The 21,386-nt window shown below is 49.8% G+C and overlaps 1 protein-coding gene across 2 annotated transcripts in view; it reads left to right on the top strand.

Moving 5' to 3' along the window:
- The window catches only part of LOC119963031 (synergin gamma-like), a 60,795-nt gene that overhangs the window by 7,390 nt on the left and 32,019 nt on the right, over positions 1–21,386 (top strand). For both annotated transcript variants that reach the window (XM_038791515.1, XM_038791504.1), the window contains exon 3: positions 10,443–10,539. In XM_038791515.1, coding sequence (XP_038647443.1) covers positions 10,443–10,539 — 97 coding nt within the window. The remainder of the gene's footprint in view (positions 1–10,442; positions 10,540–21,386) is intronic.

Below are 21,386 nucleotides of genomic sequence, written 5' to 3'. Positions count from 1 at the left end.
ACACTGAAAGCAAGATTCACAAAACATTACCTCCACACTTAGCTACAGAAAAGATATCCTTCCCTTGGTCTCCTAATATGCCCAAAAACCCACACCTATTTATACAATACATCTCTGCAGAATTTCTTTTTGAAAAATATTTTTATTCAAATTTCAGCATTTTTACAACAAACCCCAATGCCCCCCACCCCCCACCCCTTGATGGCAACCCCAAAATGTAAGACAAACAAACCCCATCTCTGGTGGAACCCCTCATCTGTCCTTCTCAGAGGAGATTTCACCTGCTCCAAATACAGGGGGCTGGATTCGCCGCCCGGCCGCGCCACATTTCTGCTTCAGCCCGCTGGCGGGATGCTCCATTTTGCCAGCTAGTCAATGGGGTTTCCCATTGTGGGGTAACCCCACGCCATCGTGAAAACCCCCGGGCAGCCAGCAAACCGGAGCATCCCGCCGGTGGAGAATCCAGCCCAGGAATTCCATTAGATCACCAAGGCACAGGGGGAGAGAAGCTGACCTCCACCCCAACAGGACCTGCCTGTGAGCGATCAACGAGGCGAAGACTAAAACATCTGCCCCGTACCCGTCTGCAACTCCGGCAGGTCTGACACACCGAATATGGCCTCCAAAGGATCCCGCTCCAAATCCACGTACAGAGCCTCAGACATGGTGCTGAAAAACGACCCCCAAAATGTCTCCAACTTCGGGCAGGACCAGAGCATATGGACATGATTGGCTGGGCCCCTCCCACACCGCTTGCAGCTATCCTCCACCCCCTCAAACACTCTCGGCAGAATTTTAGTCCTTACAGGAAGCGATCCAAAATTACTCCCCGTCTCCAACAGGTTCCCCTCCCCCCATTTTACTGAGGCCCAGCGTTGTCAAAAGTTATTTCCTTTTTTTAAAATTTAGAGTACCCAATTAATTTTTTCCAATTAAGGGGCAATTTAGTGTGGCCAATCCACCTAACCTGCACATCTTTGGGTTGTGGGGGTGAAACCCACGCAGACACGGGGAGAATGTGCAAACTCCACACGGACAGTGACCCAGAGCCGGGATCGAACCTGGGACCTCAGCGCCGTGAGGCAGCAGTGCTAACCCACTGCGCCACTGTGCTGCCCTGTCAAAAGTCCCTTCGTCTTCCGAGGATCCCTGAACTGACTTCCTGCAGCGAGGCCCTTTCTGAGGATTTCTTCTTCCAGCTCCATTTGGGTGAACGTTCCATTGTCCATCTCGGAGGCTTACAGCCCTTCAACCAGAGGACAAGCATCGACCACCATTCTTCCTGACAGCTAACATTCTTTAACCATGCTATCCGCCTGAGACTTGTAAGTCTACTCAAAGTCAAGGCAGCCGCTTCCTTTTTGCATTGGGGTGTGAAAACTGGCACTTGGATTTCAATAGGATTGACCTGGGCCCCCTGGGTCCCCATGGTTAGCAGGTCAGATCAGCTTAACACCAGGTAGATGTAGTAGCAGGTCTCATGTGCTATTTTACCAACTCAGACAGATACCAGTATACCAAAATAGCTTCTCCTCAGGGGAAGCAATGTTTGATTCACAGCTCAGATTCTCTGATCTCTACAGTCAATTTCACAATGTTTGCTGACACAAGTTATGTTGTTTCAAGGGTTTGTGGTTTTTCAGACATTTTGAAAAATATATTTTTATTGAAGTTTGCATTTTTACACTGTACATAGAAATAGATGAGGCGGTAACAGTTTACATGTTCCTTTTAGGCAAACCCTCCACACCCCTTCCCCCCTTCCCTCCATCCCTACTGCCCCCCTTCTGCTGTTTCTGGACCTTATCCTAGGCTCTTTCTTTCTGTCAGTTGTTGGCTTTGAACAGGTCTTGGAACAGGTTGATGAATGGCCCCCATGCTTTGTGGAAGCCACCTTCAGACTCTCGGATAGTGTACTGGATCTTCTCCAGGTGGAGAAATTCCGATAGGTCTGCCAGCTGTGGGTGATGCTGTTGATCGTCAGCCAAGCAGGATTCCCCAGCCGGCGATTAGGGAATCAAAGGCAAGGGTGTCAGCCATCTTACCCATATGAAGTTCTGGCTGGTCCGATGCCCCAAAGATTGCCACTCTCGGGCGCAGCTCCACCCTTACCCCCACAACCTTGGACATTGCCTTGGAGAAGGCTGTCCAGTACCCAACAAGTCTGGGGCAGGCCCAAAACATGTGGGCGTGGTTGGCCCACATGTTCGAATTTTCTGCATCCAGGAATGCAATCATCTCTTGTGTTCTCTCCCCGGATGGGGTTAGCAGCAGTCTGATGTTCGCAGTTATCTGTCTACCCTAAACAAAGCATCTCTGGTCCTCTGCGACCATCTCTGGTACGCAGTTCTCCAGGCTCTTGGCCAGGGCTTTTGCAAATATATTTGCATCTACATTGAGCAGCGAAATGGGTCTGTATGATCCACATTCCGTTGGGTCTTTGTCCTTTTTGGGTATCAGCGATGTGGTGGCTTGTGTTACCGTTGGAGGCAGGGTGCCCCTGGGCGGGGCGACAGCAGCGCAAGTCTTTGTAGAAGTCTGCTGGGAACCCATTGGGTCCGGCATCTTCCGCCCCTGCATGGAGTTGACACTCTCCATGACCTCTTCCAGTTCCATTGGTGCTTCCAGCTCCCCCTGTCTGTTGTCCCCACGACTGGCATGCCCAGTCCATTGAGGAACAGTTGCATCCCCGAGTCCCCGTCGAGGGGCTCGGAGGTGTACAGCCCTCGGTAGGGGGCCTCGAATGCTTCATTGAGCTTTTCTGGTTTGGCTACCAATCCGCTTCAGCTATCCTTCACCTTCGCTATCTCCCTTGTGGCTTCCTGCTTTCTCAGCTGGTGAGCCAGCAGGTGGCTAGCCTTTTCTCCGTGTTTGTTAAAGGCCTTCCTGGTGGATAGCAGGTTAAAATCCATTTGTAGCTTTCTCTTCTCCACCAGCAGATCTACGGCCAGAGCCTTGGAGTATCTTCTGTCGACCTCCAGGATGGAGTCGATCAGTTGTTGCCTCGCTGCCCTTTCTATCTCTATGTGCCTTGTAGGCTATCATTTCACCCTAATCGCTGTCTTCAGTGCTTCCCAGAATGTGGAAGGTGAGACTTCTCCCATTCTGGTTGTTAGTAACACACTCACCTATTGCCTGTGATGTTTTCTGGCTGAAGACCTTGTCGACCAAGAAGGTTGTATCCAACCTTCATGTGGGATATTGGGCATGCCCCCTCTTCAACCTGACATCCACATGATGTGGAGTGTGGTCGGAGATTACAATTGAGAAGTATTCCGCCCTGACTATTTCTGGAAGCCCCAATTTCACCGAATCATAAAATCAGCCCAAAACAAACCCAAACACACCATCACAGCTTCCAAAGTCAGATCGGCCTTCCTGAAAGTGATCCCTCAGAAGGCGACGGGTCCGGGCGGGATCCCTGGTTGTGCACTCAGAGCCTGCGTGGACCAGCTGGCAGATGTGTTCGCGGACATCTTTAACCTGTCCCTACTCCGCTCCGAAGACACCTCTGCTTCAAGAAGACCATCATCATACCGGTGCCAAAGAATGCCTCAATGCCTACGGTCCAGTGGCCCTGACATCAGTCGTAATGAAGTGCTTCGAGAGGTTGGTCATGAAGCGCATCAACTCCATATTCCCAGAACACCTAGATCCACTGCAATTTGCATACCGCCGCAACCGGTCCACAGCAGACGCCATTTCCCTGGCCCTACACTCATCCCCAGAGCACCTCGACAACAAGAACCCCGACATCAGATTCCTATTTATTGACTACAGCTCCACCTTCAACACCATAATCCCAGCCAAGCTCATAGCAAACCTCCAAAACCTAGGACTTGGCTCCTCACTCTGCAACTGGATCCTCGACTTTCTGACCCACAGACCACAATCAGTAAGACCACCTCCTCCACAATTGTCCTCAATACCGGGGCCCCACAAGGCTGCGTACTTAGACCCCTACTCTACTCCCTGTACATACACAACTGAGTGGCAAAATTTGGTTCCAACTCCATTTACAAGTTTGCTGGCAACACAACCATAGTGGGTCGGATCTCAAACAACGACGAGTCAGAATACAGGAGGGAGATAGAGAGCCGAGTGGAGTGGTGCAACAACAACAACTTATCCCTCAATGCCAGCAAAACTAAAGAGCTGGTCATTGACTTCAGGAAGCAAAGTGCTGTGCACACCCCTGTCTGCATCAATGGAGCCAAGGTGGAGATGATTAATAGCTTCAAATTCCTAGGGGTGCACATCGTCAAAAATCTGTCCTGGTCCACACATGTCGACGCTATCACCAAGAAAGCACAACAGCGCCTATACTTCCTCAGGAGACTAAGGAAATTCGGAATGTCCACACTGACTCTTATCAACTTTTACAGATGCACCATAGAAAGCATCCTATCGGGCTGCATCACAGCCTGGTATGGCAACTGCTCGGCCCAAGACTGCAAGAAACATCAGAGAGTAGAGAACACAGCCCAGTCCATCACATGAACCTGCCTCCCATCCATTGACTCCATCTACACCTCCCGCTGCCTGGGGAAAGCGGGAAGCATAATCAAGGATCCCTCCCACCCGGCTTACTCACTTTTCCAACTTCTTCCATCGGGCAGGAGATACAAAAGTCTGAGAATACGCACAGATTCAAAAACAGCGTCTTCCCCGCTGTTTCCAGACTCCTAAACAACCCTCTTATGGACTGACCTGATTAATACTACACTCTTATATGCTTCACCCGATGCCGGTGTCTATGTATTTATATTGTGAACCTTGTGTTGCCCTTTTATGTCTTTTTAAAAAAAATTATTTTCATGCACTAAATGATCTGTTTGAGCTGCTTGTAGAAAAATACTTTTCACTGTACCTCGATACACGTGACAATAAACAAATCCAAATCATAGAATTTACAGTGCAGAAGGAGGCCATTCAGCCCATCAGGTCTGCACTGGCCCTTGGAAAGAGCACCTCACTTAAGCTCACACCTTCACCCTATCCCAGTAACCCAAAAATAGAAAAGCACCATCTGCTCCATGAACGTTCTCCGTTCTCTAGCCATGCCTGTCGCTTTCCCCATTCTAGGGATTGATCTGTCCGTCAGTGGGTCCTGTACACAGTTACTCCATACCCCACAATCTGTCAGTGCGTATCTTTGTTGGGGATTTCTGCCATGGTCTTTTTTACAAACTGCGTGTCATCCCAGTTGGCCACATACACGTTAACAAGGACTCCTGGTGCCCCGTCTCGGACACCGCTGCCCATGAGGTACCATCCCCCTTGGTCCATAACCGTCTTTGTTGCCATGAACACCATCCACTTGTCTGAATAGCTACCCCCCTGGTCCTCGGCCAGTAGCAGGTATGGTAGGTCTGCCCCCACCCAGCCCTTCCTTACCCGCAGTCGGTTCTTCTCCCTTAGGTGCATCTCTTGGACAAAGACTGTCGACTTTCAGGTGGGCGAAGACTCTGGATCTTTTCACTGTGCCATTTAGTCCTGTAACGTTCCAGGTGATAATCCTGGTGCCATGTGGGTGAGCCCCTGCACTCCGGGGTTCCCCTTTTTTGGGGACCTTCCGAGTGGCTGCGTACGTGCCATTTGTTCGATTAGCCCGAACCTGACCAGCCGAAGGCAGTCTAGAGCCCTTTCCTTCCTTATCCTGATTTTTCCCTGCCTCCCCCTTTTTGCCCTCCCTTGCCCCCTTCCTAATTGCCTCCCTACCTATCCCCCCACCCCCCCCCCTCTGCCAGGTACTTTCTGGGAGATGTGAAGTGCCCCCCCCCCCCCCCCCCCCCACCGCTCTCTCATGCTTCCTTGCGCTAGCTTTCCCCGCTAGTGTGGTGGCCCCCCCCCCCTCCTGGGGTTGCTCTGACCCCCCTCCTATGGCCGTTCCGTTGCTGTCCTCTCTGACTGTTCTTATACAGGACCGACTTTGCATGGTTGAACTCGGCCCTGCGCTTTGCCAGGCCCGTCCCAAATTCCTGAAACACCCTTATTCTGTGTCCTTCCCCACTGCTCGCTTTGGTCTGCCGAGCGCAGCGCAGGATCCTCTCCCGGTCTTGGAAACTGTGCTGCTTGGCGATTATCGCCCTCGGATGCTCCCCGGCCTTGGGCTTTTGTTGGAGTGATCTGTGGGCCCTGTCAATCTCAGGCAGCTTGGGGAAGCTGTCCCTACCAATCAAGTTGCCCAGCATCTGGGCCACGTAGTCAGTTGGATCTCAGCCCTTGATCCCCACTGGCAGGACCACCGTTTGTATATTCTGTCACCTGGATCGGTTGTCTCGGTCTTCAACCTTCCCCTTCAGGCTCCCCTGGGTCACCACCAACCTTTTTATCTCTGCCTCGAGGGCAACGATCCGGTCCTCTGGTTGGTCATTGCCTTTTCGAATTCTTGGATTGTTCTTCCCTGTGCCTCCAGCTTCTTTCCCAACCCGTCAAGCGCATCTGCATGATGGCCAGCCCCTTCACCACCCTCACTGCCACCTGGACCTCCACCTCGATCTCATCTTTCATCGCGGTCAGATCCTTATTCAGGAATGTCTTCATCCCTCTGCAGGATTTGGGGAGTGGAGGGGGGGTGGGGGGGCACGCCATCCGGTTCGCCGGTCTCCCTCTCTCGGGAATGGCCAAGGATCCCTTATCGTGGTCCGCCAACTCGCTCACCCGCTGCTCTGGCCTTTTGCCACCATTTCTGGCTTTCCTGCGGCCTTTCGAGCCATTACTTGCTGGCATACTACTCTTCTTTTTTGCCTTTTTAGTTGTGGCACTGAATGAGTCCCAATTTTCGAGCTAATTTTGGCCAAAAGTGCCTATTTTACTGTGTTCTGGAGGACAGCCACCTGATGTGTGACTTACTCGGCACATCGCTGTCACCGGAAGTCCATCGTTTTTCAGACTTAAAGGGCCTGGATGATTAACACTTTTATTAGCTTGTACTTTAGACTTTAGGAACATATTGAGGAAACGTTATTCAAGATTTTTTGTAAACACAGCACTTTACACCATAAGGTTCATTGGTTCTAGAAAATGAACAATGGGTCAATGCTTGGATAAGGGACCATGGGGTTGGGTAGAACAGCACAGTTGGCATGAGAAGACATATAGAATGGAAGAGTAGAGCTTGACATGGGGATATGAGGGGCCAAAAGGGATTGGAAAAGGGACATGAGGACCCCTGTGATTGGAGGGCAGGGCAAGTGGGGGTTGTTTGGAGGGACCAGTGGGGTGTGTATGGAGAATGAAAGGATGCGAGGTCTGGATGGCCTTTGTGGTTTTATTTATTTATTTAAAAATAAATTATTCAGGCATTTGTAGAAACAGTAAATACAAACAGAAAGAAGAGCGAGAACAAGCACGAACATCATAATAAATAACTTCCTAACCACACCCAACACACTTGCCATCCCCATTTCCCATCCTGACTTCCCCATTTTAACCCTTTTATCTCCCCCACCGCCCACGCCTGTCCTCTACCCCCTCAAAAAACCTACTCATTCTCGCCACCGTCATGTGCGCCTTATGAACCACCTTAAACTGGATAAGGCTGAGCCTCACTTACGACGAGGACACGTTCACCCTCCTCAGGGCCTCCTCCCACAAGCCTCTATTTCCGCCCTTCCCCAGTTCCTCCTCCCATTTCCATTTGATTTCCCGTATCGGGTCTCCCTCCCAGTCCATTAGCTCCTTATAGATCTCGGACACGTTACCGTCACCCGCCCTCGATAGCACCTTCTCCTACAATTCCGAGGGCGGCAAACCAGGAAAGGATGGCACTTGCTTCCTCACTAAGTCTAGAACCAGTATGTATCTGAACCTATTCCCACTGGGCAGCTCATATTCCTCCTCCCAATCTCACAAAGCTGTCCCCACAAACAGGTCCCCAAACCGCTCGATCCCTGCCTGTCGCAAACCTGTGGTTGTCGCAAATTGGTGCCCACACCGAGGCACCTTCCAACCTCAGATGCTGCCACCACTGCCCCCAGACCTGAAGGGCCGCCATTACCACCGGGCTCGTGGAATATTTGGCCAATGAGAGCGGCCGTCAACAATGTCCCTAAACTCGTTTCCCTACACAAGGCCACCTCCATTTGCCCCCATGCCGACCCCTCCTCCACTACCCACTTCTTCACCATAGCGATGTTTGTTGCCCAGTAGTAATTTATTATGTTTGGCAAAGCCAACCCGCACCCCACCTTTCCCCCTTTCCAACTTCACCTTCTTAACCTGTGGGGTTTCCTCGCCCACACATACCCCCGAGATCAAAGTATTGACTTTCTTAAAGAATGATTTTGGGACCAAGATCGGGAGGTTCTGAAGGACAAATAAAAGCCTTGGCAGCACCGTCATTTTCACTGTCTTCACCTACCCCGACCGGCAGTGGCAGCACATCCCACCTCTTAAAATCTCTCTTCATCTGTTCCACCAACCATGCTAGATTCAACTTGTGCAGCTGCTCCCATCCCCAAGCCACCTAGATGCTCAAGTATCTGAAGCTGTCCCCCACCACTTTGAACGGCAGCTCTCCCAACCTCCTCTCTTGCCCCCTGACCTCGATCGGGAACACCTCACTCTTCCTCATGATGACCGGAACTCCTCCAGAATACTCATGATGCCCCCAGTACCACCCAGTGCGTCCGAAATATACAGCAGCGGGTCTCTGCGTACAACGAAACCTGAGTTCAACTCTCCCCCGCACAATCCCTCTCCATCTACTCCACTCTCTAAGTGTCATTGCCAATGGCTCTATTGCCAAGGCAAAAAGCAAAGGAGAGAGTGGGCACCCCTGCCTTGCCCCACGATATAGCCCCATGAACCCCGAGCTCACCCGATTCATCCGCACGCTCTCTACTGGCGCCCTATACAACAATCGGACTCAGTCCGCAAACCCCTGCCCAAACCCAAACTGTCCCAACACTTCCCACAGATACTCCCACGAATCCAAGTCTGGGATCTTCCCCAGCACCCGCCTCATAAACTCCACATTGTCCCAGTTTGGGGATAAACATTAACCAGAACCACCGGCATCCCCTCCAGCTTCCCGCTCGCCATCACGATCCTCCCCCTGAATCTGCCACAATATTCCCCACCTCGAAAGCCACCCGTTTATTAACCAACACCACCACCCCCTTCGTCTTCATGTCCAACCCAAATTAAAGACTTGCCCGACCTACCCTTTCCTTCGCCTTATCTGATCCCCGATCTTCAGGTGCATTTCTTGCAAAAAGGCCACGTCCGCCTTCAAGCTCCTCAAGTGCACACGCGATCGTTGAACTGGCCCATTCAGCCCTCTCACATTCCTTGTGACCAACCTGGTCGTGGGGCACCCCTCAACTTTCTTGGGCCAGCCCCAGGCCACCCTCGGATGCCCACTGTCACCACTTCTTTTCTTGCTACGCCACAGCGACTTGTCAGCAGCTCCCCCCCCCTCCCCTGAACAAAACAACAATCCTATCTCCCTCTAATACACTAATCCCCTGGCCACCCCCCATTGCGCTCCCGTTAACTTGCCCACCCAGCTAGCCTGGCAGCCCCTGCCCACGGCTCCTGAGCCTCCTACTCCCCCCCCCCCCAACTGATTCCCCTCCCCTCCCCGCTCACATACCTCCATAAAACAAAGAACAAAGAAACAATAAAAAAAGCTGCACTCACCCTCGATGCTTCCTGAACATCCCACCACCTAACCCAACAAAACATCTCAAAGGCGAGAAGTTCTCCAACAACCAACAAACGAAAAGACAGAAAAATCAAACATCTCCTCACAGCTCCTCCACAGTTCAATGTTCTCCTTCTCCTGCCAGTCCATTATCTTTTAAAAATTCCATCGCCTCCTCTGGTGTCCAGAAAAATGTCCTCAGCTGTTAAAAGTCACCCAGAGGCAGGCCGGGTACAATGGCTGCCTCCATGCTTCTTCCTGGCTTGGCTGGTCCAGCTCCAGCCCACACCTGCCCCCCCCCAACAGTGAAGATCTTGCCTTGGTGGGCACTGTCCCCCAAGTTGGGCAGGCTGATCTGGAAATTTTTCCGACCCACCTTGGGTCCAATGAAAATCCACGCCAATGTTTCAAGCCCCTGGCCCTTCATAATGACAATTCTTGCTCTTGCCATCTTGACCAATTGTTAGGTCAACTGTGTTAATGTCGCCTTACATGGCTCAGGGTCAACTTGTGTCTGGTTACAGTGCAGTGTCTTGGGATGTTTAGCTGCGTTGGAGATGCTATATAAGTGGAAGTTGTTGTTCTTGTTGACATAGTGACCCCCAGTTAACAATGCAAAAAGATCATCAACGTGACTACCTGCTTTCAAGCCCAAAAACAAACCATGCCCTATATCTGTAAGACTCCCAGCACAGGCTTGTCCACACCAAGAAACTTGAAAGCCTCAATGTACACCTGTGTAATCAAATTGTTCAAAGACATACATTAATCTCTGTTGTGGCCTTTCTAGGTTATTAGAACTGCAAATGATACCCTGTGTGCGATCAGCAAACCATCAGTGTGCAGTGAAGTACTGCTGTCTCCGCAAGGAACTGCTTACTTCTCAGGTGAGTGACACTTCACTGAGCTATACTGACCGCTCCGATAACTGGTACATTTAGTGGATATTGGTATTCCAGAGAATTTCTGCCGCGAGCACGCCCTCTTTCCAATATCTACTTCCTAACACTGGTTCCATTTGCCATCAGAAACGGCAGTAACCGCACATGTTTCCTGAAAGCCTCATCCATACCTTTGCTACTTCCAGACCTGTTCACACCACTTGTTCTCTGGTCCTCCCATCTTTCATGCTCTTTCATGCAAAGAAGCTTTCTTTGGAAAGATTTTTATTCCGGACATTTTCCATTTTACAATATGCACAACACTCATTCAACTTTAGACAATTTTCATATTAAATAAGCAACCCACCCTCTTTTGTGCAAGAACCCCACCCAAGCCCCATTTACACCACACCCCCTATTTGTGACAACTACCAATTCATGAAGAAGGAGATAAACAGCCTCCTCCAACCCCCTAATGGCCCATTTCATTTTCTCCAGATGTAAAACCTCCAGGTTCGATTCCACGCTATCTGTGTGGAGTCTGCACGTTCTCCCCATGTCTGTGTGGGCTTCCTCCTGGTGCTCCGGTTTCCTCCGGATTGGCCATGCTAAATTGCCCTTAGTGACCAAAAAGGTTAGGAGGGGTTATTGGGGTTATGGGAATGGGGTGGAAGTGAGGGCTTAAGTGGGTCGGTGCAGACTCGATGGGCCGAATGGCCTCCTTCTGCACTGTATGTTCTATGTTCTATATTCTAATAGATCCCCCACCCAAGTTGTTGTTCTCAGCAGCTCCAGTGTCTGCCACCCTAGCAGAATCCTCCTCCAGCCTATCAGGGAGGCAAAGGCCAATATATCAGTCCTTTTCTCCCTCGCAGCCGTGGTCCGTCCGATACCCCAAATATCAGCACCCACAGCTTGGCTCTACCATTACCCCAAAATCTCTGACATAGTCTCAAAGAAAGACTCCCAGAGCTTCCTTACCTTAGGGCAAGACCAAAACATGTACAAGTGGTTCACTGGCCCCCTCACACATGAGGTAGAGTTTACCCCATATAGGGCCTCACCCCACACCCCATTTCTTGCTCCATTTTCTCTTTACCTTCTCCAGCAAAGACGTCCCACGCTCCATCAGCTGTCCATGAATATCAGAGATCTTCCTTTCCCCATCTCATCTCAAGTCACTACCTTATCCATCAGAGAGAGGGGCGGTAGGGTGGCACGGTAGTGCAGTGGTTAGCACTACTGCCTACAGTGCTGAAGACCCGGGTTCGATCCCGACCCCGGGTCACTGTCTGTGTGGAGTTTGCACATTCTCCCCGTGTCTGCGTGGGTCTCACCCCCACAACCCAAAGATGTGAAGGGTAGGTCGATTGGCCAGGTTAAATTGCTCTTTAATTGGAAAAATTTAATAAAAGAATCCATCAGAGACAGAGGACGCAAACAAGGAAATGTAGAAAGCGCCTTCCGAACCGTGTTTGTCACCTGTAAATACCTGATCCCCCGCCCACCGCCCCCCATGGAAACTGAAACCTTTTCACCCGTTCCTCCAGACTTGTAAACCTACCGTCCACAAATAAATCCCTAAACCTTTCTCCCCCTTCCCCTTCCCAGACCTTGTATGATGAGTCCATTCCTGCCGGGATAAATCTATGATTCCCATTTAATGGCGCCCTTAACGACATTGACTCCAGCTTAAAAAGTTACCTAAACTGGTTTCATACTCTTAAGAAGGCTATCACCACCAAACTCGCAGAGTACCTGACAGGTGAGAACGGAAGAGGAGACATCGCCAATGTCCACAAACACGACCCTGTACAGGATCCTCCTCGATCCACCGCAGGCCAACCCTTCTGCCACGACTCATTTCCGAATCATCTTGGTATTTGCCGCCCAGTAGTAGTTCATCAAATTCGGCAACGTCAAACTCCCAACTGCCTATCTTGCTGAAAAAATGCTCTGCGAACCCAAGGTGTCTTGCCCACCCATATGAAGGTCGAAATCAGTTAATTATTCTTCACAATAAAAGATTTAGGTAAAAAGATTGGGAGACTCTGGAATATAAATAAGAATTTTTGAAGTACTGTCAAGTTCACAGTCTGAACCCACCCTGCCAACTATAACAGAAGAGAATTCCACTTTTCAAATCCCCCTTCACCCCTTCAATCAGTCCGGCCAAATTCAGTTTATGCAGCAATGGCCCTGTCGGCCGAAATTGCTATTTCTCCAAATCCATGCCCTGTCCCTGAGGGCTCACAGGAAACACTTCACTCTTCCCCATGTTAAATTTATATCCCAGAAAGGAGCCAAACTCACTTAACATCTCCATAATCTTTCCTACACTGGAGAGAGGGCCTGTTACATACAATAGCAAGTTGTTCGCTGCTCCATACCTCCCTCTCTATGCCCTTCCATTTTGATAACGGCCTCAGTCCAAAGCCAGCGGTTCAATTGCCAACACAAAAAGTAACTGAGAAAGTGGACACCCCTGCCTTGTTCCCCTATACCAGGGGTGGGCAAACTTTTCCGTGCAAGGGCCACATTCAGAAATTCACAATTCACAAAGGGCCGCATAGTATATTAAGTAAAATAATTACTTCACCCGGTTATGATTCTGGGCGCCTCACATAGAACATAGCACAGAACAGGCCCTTCGGCCCTCGACGTTGTGCCGAGCAATGATCACCCTACTCAAGTCAACGTATCCACCCTATACCAGTAAGTAACCCAACAGCCCCCCCCATTAACCTTAAAAAAAATTTTTTTTTTTTTTAATGACTTGGTGGGCTGCAGAAATACCTTTGGCGGGCCGCATGCGGCCCGCGGGCCGTAGTATGCCCACCCCTGCCCTATACAGTCAAAAGTAACCTAAGCATAATGTGTTGGTATGAACGCTCGCAGTACAATCTGACCAAACCCAAACCACCCCAGTATCTCAAAGTTACTCCCATTCTACTCAATCGAACGCTTTCTCCGAATCCATGGAAATATCACCTCCAGCTCCAACCCTAATGGGGCCAACGTCACCATATTCAAAAGTCATTAGCCAACAATTGTCGGCCTTTCACAAACCCCAACTGGTCCACAGCAACTACCCCCAGCAGACACTCCTCCAAACGAGTTGCCAGCATCTTAGCCAATACCTTTGCATTGGCATTCAATAGAGATATGGGCCGATATGACCACACTCCTCTGGATCCTTATCCTTCTTCATGATCAGAGACATAGAAGCTTGTGCCAATGTGGTCCGCAGCATCTCCCCAGACAATGAATCGTTGAACAACTCCAGTAGATGTCACCCCAGCTCCTGCGCAATTTTTTTGTAAAATTCCACTGGGAACCCATCTGGGTCTGGAACCTTCCCAGACTGCATCGAGCCATTGCACCTCTCATCATTTCCTCCAGCCTGAGCGGCACCTCCAGCCCCTGCACCTTCTCCACCACCGGGAAGTCCTCACCATCCAAAATTGTAACATCGCAGAGCCCCTCTCCGGGAGCTCTGACCTGCACAACCCCCAGTAAAAGGTCTCAAAGACCCAGGGCGGAATTTACTGACCACCGCATCACGTGCTTTTCGGCGGGGAAGGCAGCCCGCCAACAGAATCTCCCGCCATTGTCAATGGTTTTCCCCGTTGGCCGCACCCCCCCCCCCCCCCTCAACCAACCGCTGGGAAACCCATGTACTGGTGTGGGACCGGAATTTCCCGTCGGCGGGAATAGCTGGTAAATCCTGCCCCCTATTTACTCTTCCTGGGTCAGAAACCACTCTACCCCCAGGTCCTTAATTTGCACCATCTCCCTGGAGGCTGCCTACCGTCTCAACTGGTGAACCAATAACCTGCTGGCCAAACACTTTCCCCATCGATACCAATTCAAATTCCACCTAGAGCTTCTTCTGCTCCGACAACATCTCCGCCTTTGGGGTAGCCAAGTATTGCTGATCCACAGTCGGAATACCATCCTTCCTGCTTTATCCCTGTCTTAATCGAGATCAGCTCCCCCTAATCACCGCCTTTAACACTTCCCAGAACGTGGAAGGTGAGACCTCCTCACTCTTCTTAAACTCCACGTGCGTTCCTATAGCAGCGGCTATTCTCTCACATGCCCCCTTAACAGCCAACAATGCCACATCCAACCTCCATGGGGGTCGCTGGGCACAACCCCGCACCAAACACAAAGCCACATAGTGCAGAGAGTAGTCGGATGTGACAGTCGCTGAGCATTCATACCACCACAGGGAGCAGTGCCTTACCCACCATGAAAAAGTCATTGCGGGAGTAAACCCGGTGCACAGGTGAGAAAAAGGAGAACTCCTTCTCCCCCGGGTGTCTACATCTCCACAGAACCGCACCCCCATCTGCTCCATGAACCCGAGCAGCAACTTCACCACCCCTGATGTCTTAAAGGATTTGGGGCACGACCCTGTCCAGTCTGGGATCAGGCACAGAATTAAAGTCCCCACCCCATAATCAGTTGATGAGAATCCAGATTTGGGACTGCTGCCAGCACCCTCTTGATGAACCCTCCTTATCTTCCCAATTCAGTGCATACACGTTCATCAAAACCACAGGAACCTCCTCCAACCTCCCACTCGCCATCACGTATCTGCTCTCCGGATCCACCACTACGTAACCCACCGAAAAGGTCACCCTCTTATTGATACAAACCGTGGTTCCCTTTGCCTTTGCTTCAAAACTAGAGAGGAACACTTGTCCCACCCACTCTTTCCTCAACCTCATTTGATCCCTAATCCTCAGGTGAGCTCCTGTAATGAAACCACATCCGCCTTCTACTTCTTTCAATGGGTGAATGCCTGAGACATTTTAATCGGCCCATTCAATCCCCTCATGTTCCATGTGACCAGTCTGGTCCGGGGTGGGGGGGGGGGGGGGCTCCTAGTCGTAATGGAATCCCACAGAGCCCTGCCTCGCCCAGATTCCAGGCCCACCACTGCCACCTCCCTCCACACCACAGTTCCACAAAGAGACCTTCACTGTCGGCAGCCCACCCCTCCCTCACAAACTGCCCCTATTCCCCCCTCCCCTGGACATCACATCTACTGCCCTTCTCCCCCCCGCCCCCCCGCAAATCACCTGCCTCACCAACTCCTCCCTCCTCCATCACAAACAAAGAAAACCCAACCACTCTTGACTCATCATCCCAACCAACAAAGAAAACAAACCCCCGCCCAATCCCCACTACACTTCTGTTTACCAGCTGGCAGGGTGACCCCCACCTGGGGAGAAGCGCAAGTTATATTTTCAAAAATTCCATACACAGACTCCCGACCCAAACCTGATTTTAATCTTGTGCACCAAACTAATCCTGCCCAATACCCTTCCCCTCACATTCCAAACCATTGCTTTGAAACATCAAAAACCCAAATCCAAATGCAGGGTAACAAATATTACAGAACTATACAAAATATAACTGGAAAATCCAGTCAAAACAAGACTAATACACATCCAAAACTTCCCCATACAGGTGAAACCCCCAAAACATTCAAATGTCCCCCAGCCTCTGCTTCTTAATAAGGTTTATCGCCTCCACCGGCGTGTCAAAATAATGGTCTCTGCCCCCATGTGTGACCCACAGGCAGGCTGGGTACACCATTCTAAACTTCACCTTGCACCTTGGTCTCATTAAACCTGGCCCTCCTTTTTGCCAGTTCTGCCCCCACTTCTTGGTAAACTCCCAACGACGTGGCCTTCCCATCTGCACTTTCGTGTTTCCTTCACCCACTTCAGGATCTTTTCTTTGCCTAAGTACATGTGCAGCCAGACTCTGATCGCCCATGACGACTCCCCGGTTCTGGGCTTCTTCCTCAACAACCAATGGGCTCGGCCCACTTCAGTTGGGTGCGCAAAAACCCCCTCTCCCACGAGTTGCCCGAACATCTTTACCACAAACTCTGTGGCCTTCTTTCCTCCTGTGCCCTCAGACAGCCCAACAATCCCCAGGTTTTAACGTCGGTAGCGATTTTCCAGGTTATCGATCTTGGCCTTCATCATTCTTTGTCCCTCTGCCACCATCATCACCACTGCTTCCAAGGAGTCAGTCAGGTCCTCATGATGTGAGACCATCTCCTCTACCTTCTGGATTGACGAATTCAGTGCCTCCAGCTGCTGCTTCACCCTTTACAGACCTGCCCGAATTGGTTCTGTTACTTTCGCTAGATCGTCTGTGACCGCCTGCCTTTGTTTTCTAAATTCTGTCATCAGGAATTCCACCAACTTCTCAGTTATCCACTGAGCAGGCAACGACACCACAGGTCCCTCCGCCATGTTTCCCCTGCACCATGCATGTCCTCTGAACCCGAAGAGAGCCCTTTACTCGACACACTCCTCGTTTGATAACTTTTAGACACACCGGAGAAGGAATCCTAATTCTTCCATTACATCACTTTTTCAGAGCACAGAGCCAAAAATCAAGTCCTCAGGCAGGAGGCCCCTATGTGCAACCTCTTACTTCATGGCTGCCACCAGAAGTCCACACTCTAGACACTTGAGCTTATCCTGAAATTTGACCCCCATATCCCAATCTGCCCCATGTCTCGTTCACCCATAATTCCTCAGCTCCATAACGCACTGGCTTCAGGTTTGGCAATAATTTTTTGTTATATTCTCCTCCTTCCTTTCATATCCCTTCATGTTCTCACCACTTCCCATCCCTGTACCTTCCTCCAGCCCAGCACTCTTTGCTATCTCGGTGTACCCCAATTCTAGACTCTGCATCCCCAATTTTAATTGCCGTATCATTGGTGGCCATGCCTTCAGCTGTCTGGGAGCTAGGCATTAAAATTCCCTCCCAAAACCTCTCCTCAGCTTCTCACTTCCGCCCTCTCCCCGCTCCAAGGTTATGGCCACCTCTCCTAATATCTCATACGGCTCAGTTGTTTGCTGATGCGTGCGTGAAGCACCTTGGGACATTTTGCTGTCTAAAAGGTGCAACGTAACTGCAAGTTGTTGTTTCAAAGTTGACATTCCCATTAAAAAATAAAATTTCTCTCCTGTTTCTGCATACATTCAGCAATCGGGGGAAGAGGCAGTTGCCTTTTTCTGCTGCTGGAATGGTTCAACAGCCCCCACATTGGACAACAAAGAGTTTTCCAATGGATCGTCATAATCACTAGGCAAGGTTTGGCAGCTGGGGCATTATGGTTAGCAGGAACTGGTCGACTTGGCTCTCCGCTAGCAGGAATTTAACTCGGTGGGATTTTAAAAACACTTTTAATTCATGGCTGGAGACGGGGAGATCACATTGTTTATCACTATGCCACCAGCAATGGCAGTGTAATAACTGTAAGAAGTCTTACAACACCAGGTTAAAGTCCAACATGTTTGTTTCAAATACTAGCTTTCAGAGCACTGCTCCTTCCTCAGGTGAGTGTAATAACTCTCACAGCCCACAGGGAGATAATCCCAATGATCTCCCCGTGGGACTTGTGGAATATGAGCACCTCTGCTAATGGCTCATAGAACCACCTCTTAAAAAGCAGGCCCGGATTGGGACTGGTATGATTGGTAGTCCCGGTCGGGACTTTTGTGCTGTATGCCAGGTTGCAGCCTTTTGTTTGCTTAGAATAGATCTCCATTTGAATTCACCTTCTCGGGTATCCTGAGCTTTTATATTGCAGACGAGGGTGGGATGATGGGACAGGGCGGCAGATTTCCTGCACATTAAGAACCCTGGTTGACACAGAGCGCCGCTATGCTCAAATTGGAAAAGAAGGACTGGCTGTGATTTTTGTAGTCAAAGGGCATGATCGTGTCTCAGATCGTGTTTTCGGGATCCTTAAGGGGGAGGGGGAGCAGCCCCAAGTCGTGGTCCACATAGGTACCAACGACATAGGTAGGAAAAGGGATAGGGTTGTAAGGCAGGAATTCAGGAAGCTAGGGTGGAAACTTAGAGCTAGAACAAACAGAGTTATTATCTCTGGGTTGTTACCCGTGCCACGTGCTAGCGAGTCGAGGAATAGGGAGAGAGAGCAGTTGAACACGTGGCTGCAGGGATGGTGCAGGAGGGAGTGTTTCAGATTCCTGGACAATTGGGGCTCATTCTGGGGTAGGTGAGACCTCTACAAACGGGATGGTCTACACCTGGACCAGAGGGGTACTAATATCCTCGGGGGGGAGGTTTGCTAATGCTCTTCGGGAGGGTTTAAACTAGTTCAGCAGGGGATTGGGAACCTGAATTGTAGCTCCAGTACACAAGAAGCTGAGAGTAGTGAGATCATGAGTAAGGTTTCAAAGTTGCAGGAGTGTACCGGCAGGAAGGAAGGTGGTCTAAAGTGCGTCTACTTCAATGCCAGGAGCATCCGGAATAAGGTGGGTGAGCTTGCGGCTGGGTTAGTACCTGGGACTTCGATGTTGTGGCCATTTCGGAGACATGGATAGAGCAGGGCGAGGAATGGTTGTTGCAGGTGTCGGGGTTTAGATATTTCAGTAAGTTCAGGGAAGGTGGTAAGAGAGGGGGAGGGGTGGCATTGTTAGTCAAGGACAGTATTACGGTGGCTGAGAGGACATTTGATGAGGACTCGAATACTGAGGTAGTATGGGCTGAGTTATGAAACAGGAAAGGAGAGGTCACCCTGTTAGGGCTTTTCTATAGGCCTCCGAAAAGTTCCAGAGATGTAGAGGAAAGGATTGCAAAGATGATTCTGGATAGGAGCGAAAATAATAGGGTAGTTGTTATGGGGGACTTTAACTTTCCAAATATTGACTGGAAACACTATAGTTCGAGTACTTTAGATGGATCCGTTTTTGTCCAATGTGTGCAGGAGGGTTTCCTGATGCAGTATGTAGATAGGCCAACAAGAGGCGAGGCCGTATTGGATTTGGTACTGGGTAATGAACCAGGACAGGTGTTAGATTTGGAGGTAGGTAAGCATTTTGGTGATAGTGACCACAATTCGATTACGTTTACTTTAGTGATGGAAAGGGATAGGTATAAACCGTAGGGCAAGAGTTATTGCTGGGGGAAAGGCAATTATGATGCGATGAGGCAAGACTTAGGATGCATCGCCTGGAGAGGAAAACTGCAGGGGATGGACACAATGGAAATGTGGAGCATGTTCAAGGAACAGCTACTGCGTGTCCTTGATAAGTATGTACCTGTTAGGCAGGGAGGGAGTGGTCAAGTGAGGGAACCATGGGTTACTAAAGCAGTTGAAACACTTGTCAAGAGGAAGAAGGAGGCTTATGTGAAGATGAGACGTGATGGTTCAGTTGGGTCGCTTGAGAGTTACAAGTTAGCTAGGAAGGCTATAAAGAGAGAGCTAAGAAGAGCCAAGCGAGGACATGAGAAGTCTTTGGCAGGTAGGATCAAGGATAACCCTAAAGCTTTCTATAGGTATGTCAGGAATAAAAGAATGACTAAGGTAAGAGTAGGGCCAGTCAAGGACAGTCGTGGGAAGTTGTGCGTAGAGTCCGAGGAGATAGGAGAGGTGCTAAATGAGTATTTTTCGTCAGTATTCACACAGGAAAAAGACAAAGTTGTCGAGGAGAATACTGAGATACAGGCTACTAGACTAGAAGGGCTTGAGGTTCATAAGGAGGAGGTGTTAGCGATTCTGGAAAGTGTGAAAATAGATAAGTCCCCTGGGCCAGATGGGATTTATCCTAGGATTCTCTGGGAAGCTAGGGAGGCGATTGCTGAGCCTTTGGCTTTGATCTTTAAGTCATCTTTGACTACAGGAATAGTGCCAGAGGACTGGAGGATAGCAAATGTTGTCCCCTTGTACAAGAAGGGGAGTAGAGATAACCCCGGTAACTATAGACCAGTGAGCCTTACTTCTGTTGTGGGAAAAGTCTTGGAAAGGTTTATAAGAGATAGGATGTATAATCATCTGGAAAGGAATAATTTGATTAGAGATAGTCAACATGGTTTTGTGAAGGGTAGGTCGTGCCTCACAAACCTCATTGAGTTCTTCGAGAAGGTGACCAAACAGGTGGATGAGGGTAAAGCAGTTGATGTGGTGTATATGGATTTCAGTAAAGCGTTTGATAAGGTTCCCCACGGTAGGCTATTGCAGAAAATACAGAGGCATGGGATTCAGGGTGATTTAGCAGTTTGGATCAGAAATTGGCTAGCTGATAGAAGACAAAGAGTGGTGGTTGATGGGAAATGATCTGACTGGTGTCCAGTTACTAGTGGTGTGCCACAAGGATCTGTTTTGGGGCCGTTGCTGTTTGTCATTTTTATAAATGACCTGGAGGAGGGCGTAGAAGGATGGGTGAGTAAATTTGCAGATGACACTAAAGTTGGTGGAGTTGTGGACAGTGCAGAAGGATGTTACAAGTTACAGAGAGACATAGATAAGCTGCAGAGCTGGGCTGACAGGTGGCAAATGGAGTTTAATGCAGAAAAGTGTGAGGTGCTTCATTTTGGAAGGAATAACAGGAAGGCAGAGTACTGGGCTAATGGTAAGATTCTTGGTAGTGTGGATGAGCAGAGAGATCTCGGTGTCCATGTACATAGATCCCTGAAAGTTGCCACCCAGGTTGAGAGGGTTGTTAAGAAGGCGTACGGTGTGTTAGCTTTTATAGGTAGAGGAATTGAGTTTCGGAGCCATGAGGTCATGTTGCAGTTGTACATAACTCTGGTGTGGCAGCATTTGGAGTATTGTGTGCAGTTCTGGTCGCCACATTATAGGAAGGATGTGGAAGCATTGGAAAGGGTACAAAGGAGATTTACAAGAATGTTGCCTGGTATGGAGGGAAGATCATATGAGGAAAGGCTGAAGGACTTGAGGCTGTTTTCGTTAGAGAGAAGAAGGTTAAGAGGGGACTTAATTGAGGCATACAAGATGATCAGAGGATTAGATAGGGTGGACATCGAGAGCCTTTTTCCTCGGA

The sequence above is a fragment of the Scyliorhinus canicula genome, chromosome 1 (assembly GCF_902713615.1).
Source record: "Scyliorhinus canicula chromosome 1, sScyCan1.1, whole genome shotgun sequence".
Classification (NCBI taxonomy): Eukaryota; Metazoa; Chordata; class Chondrichthyes; order Carcharhiniformes; family Scyliorhinidae; genus Scyliorhinus; species Scyliorhinus canicula.
The sequence above is the reverse complement of the archived record's forward strand: the minus strand, read 5'-3'. Positions and strand labels throughout refer to the sequence as shown.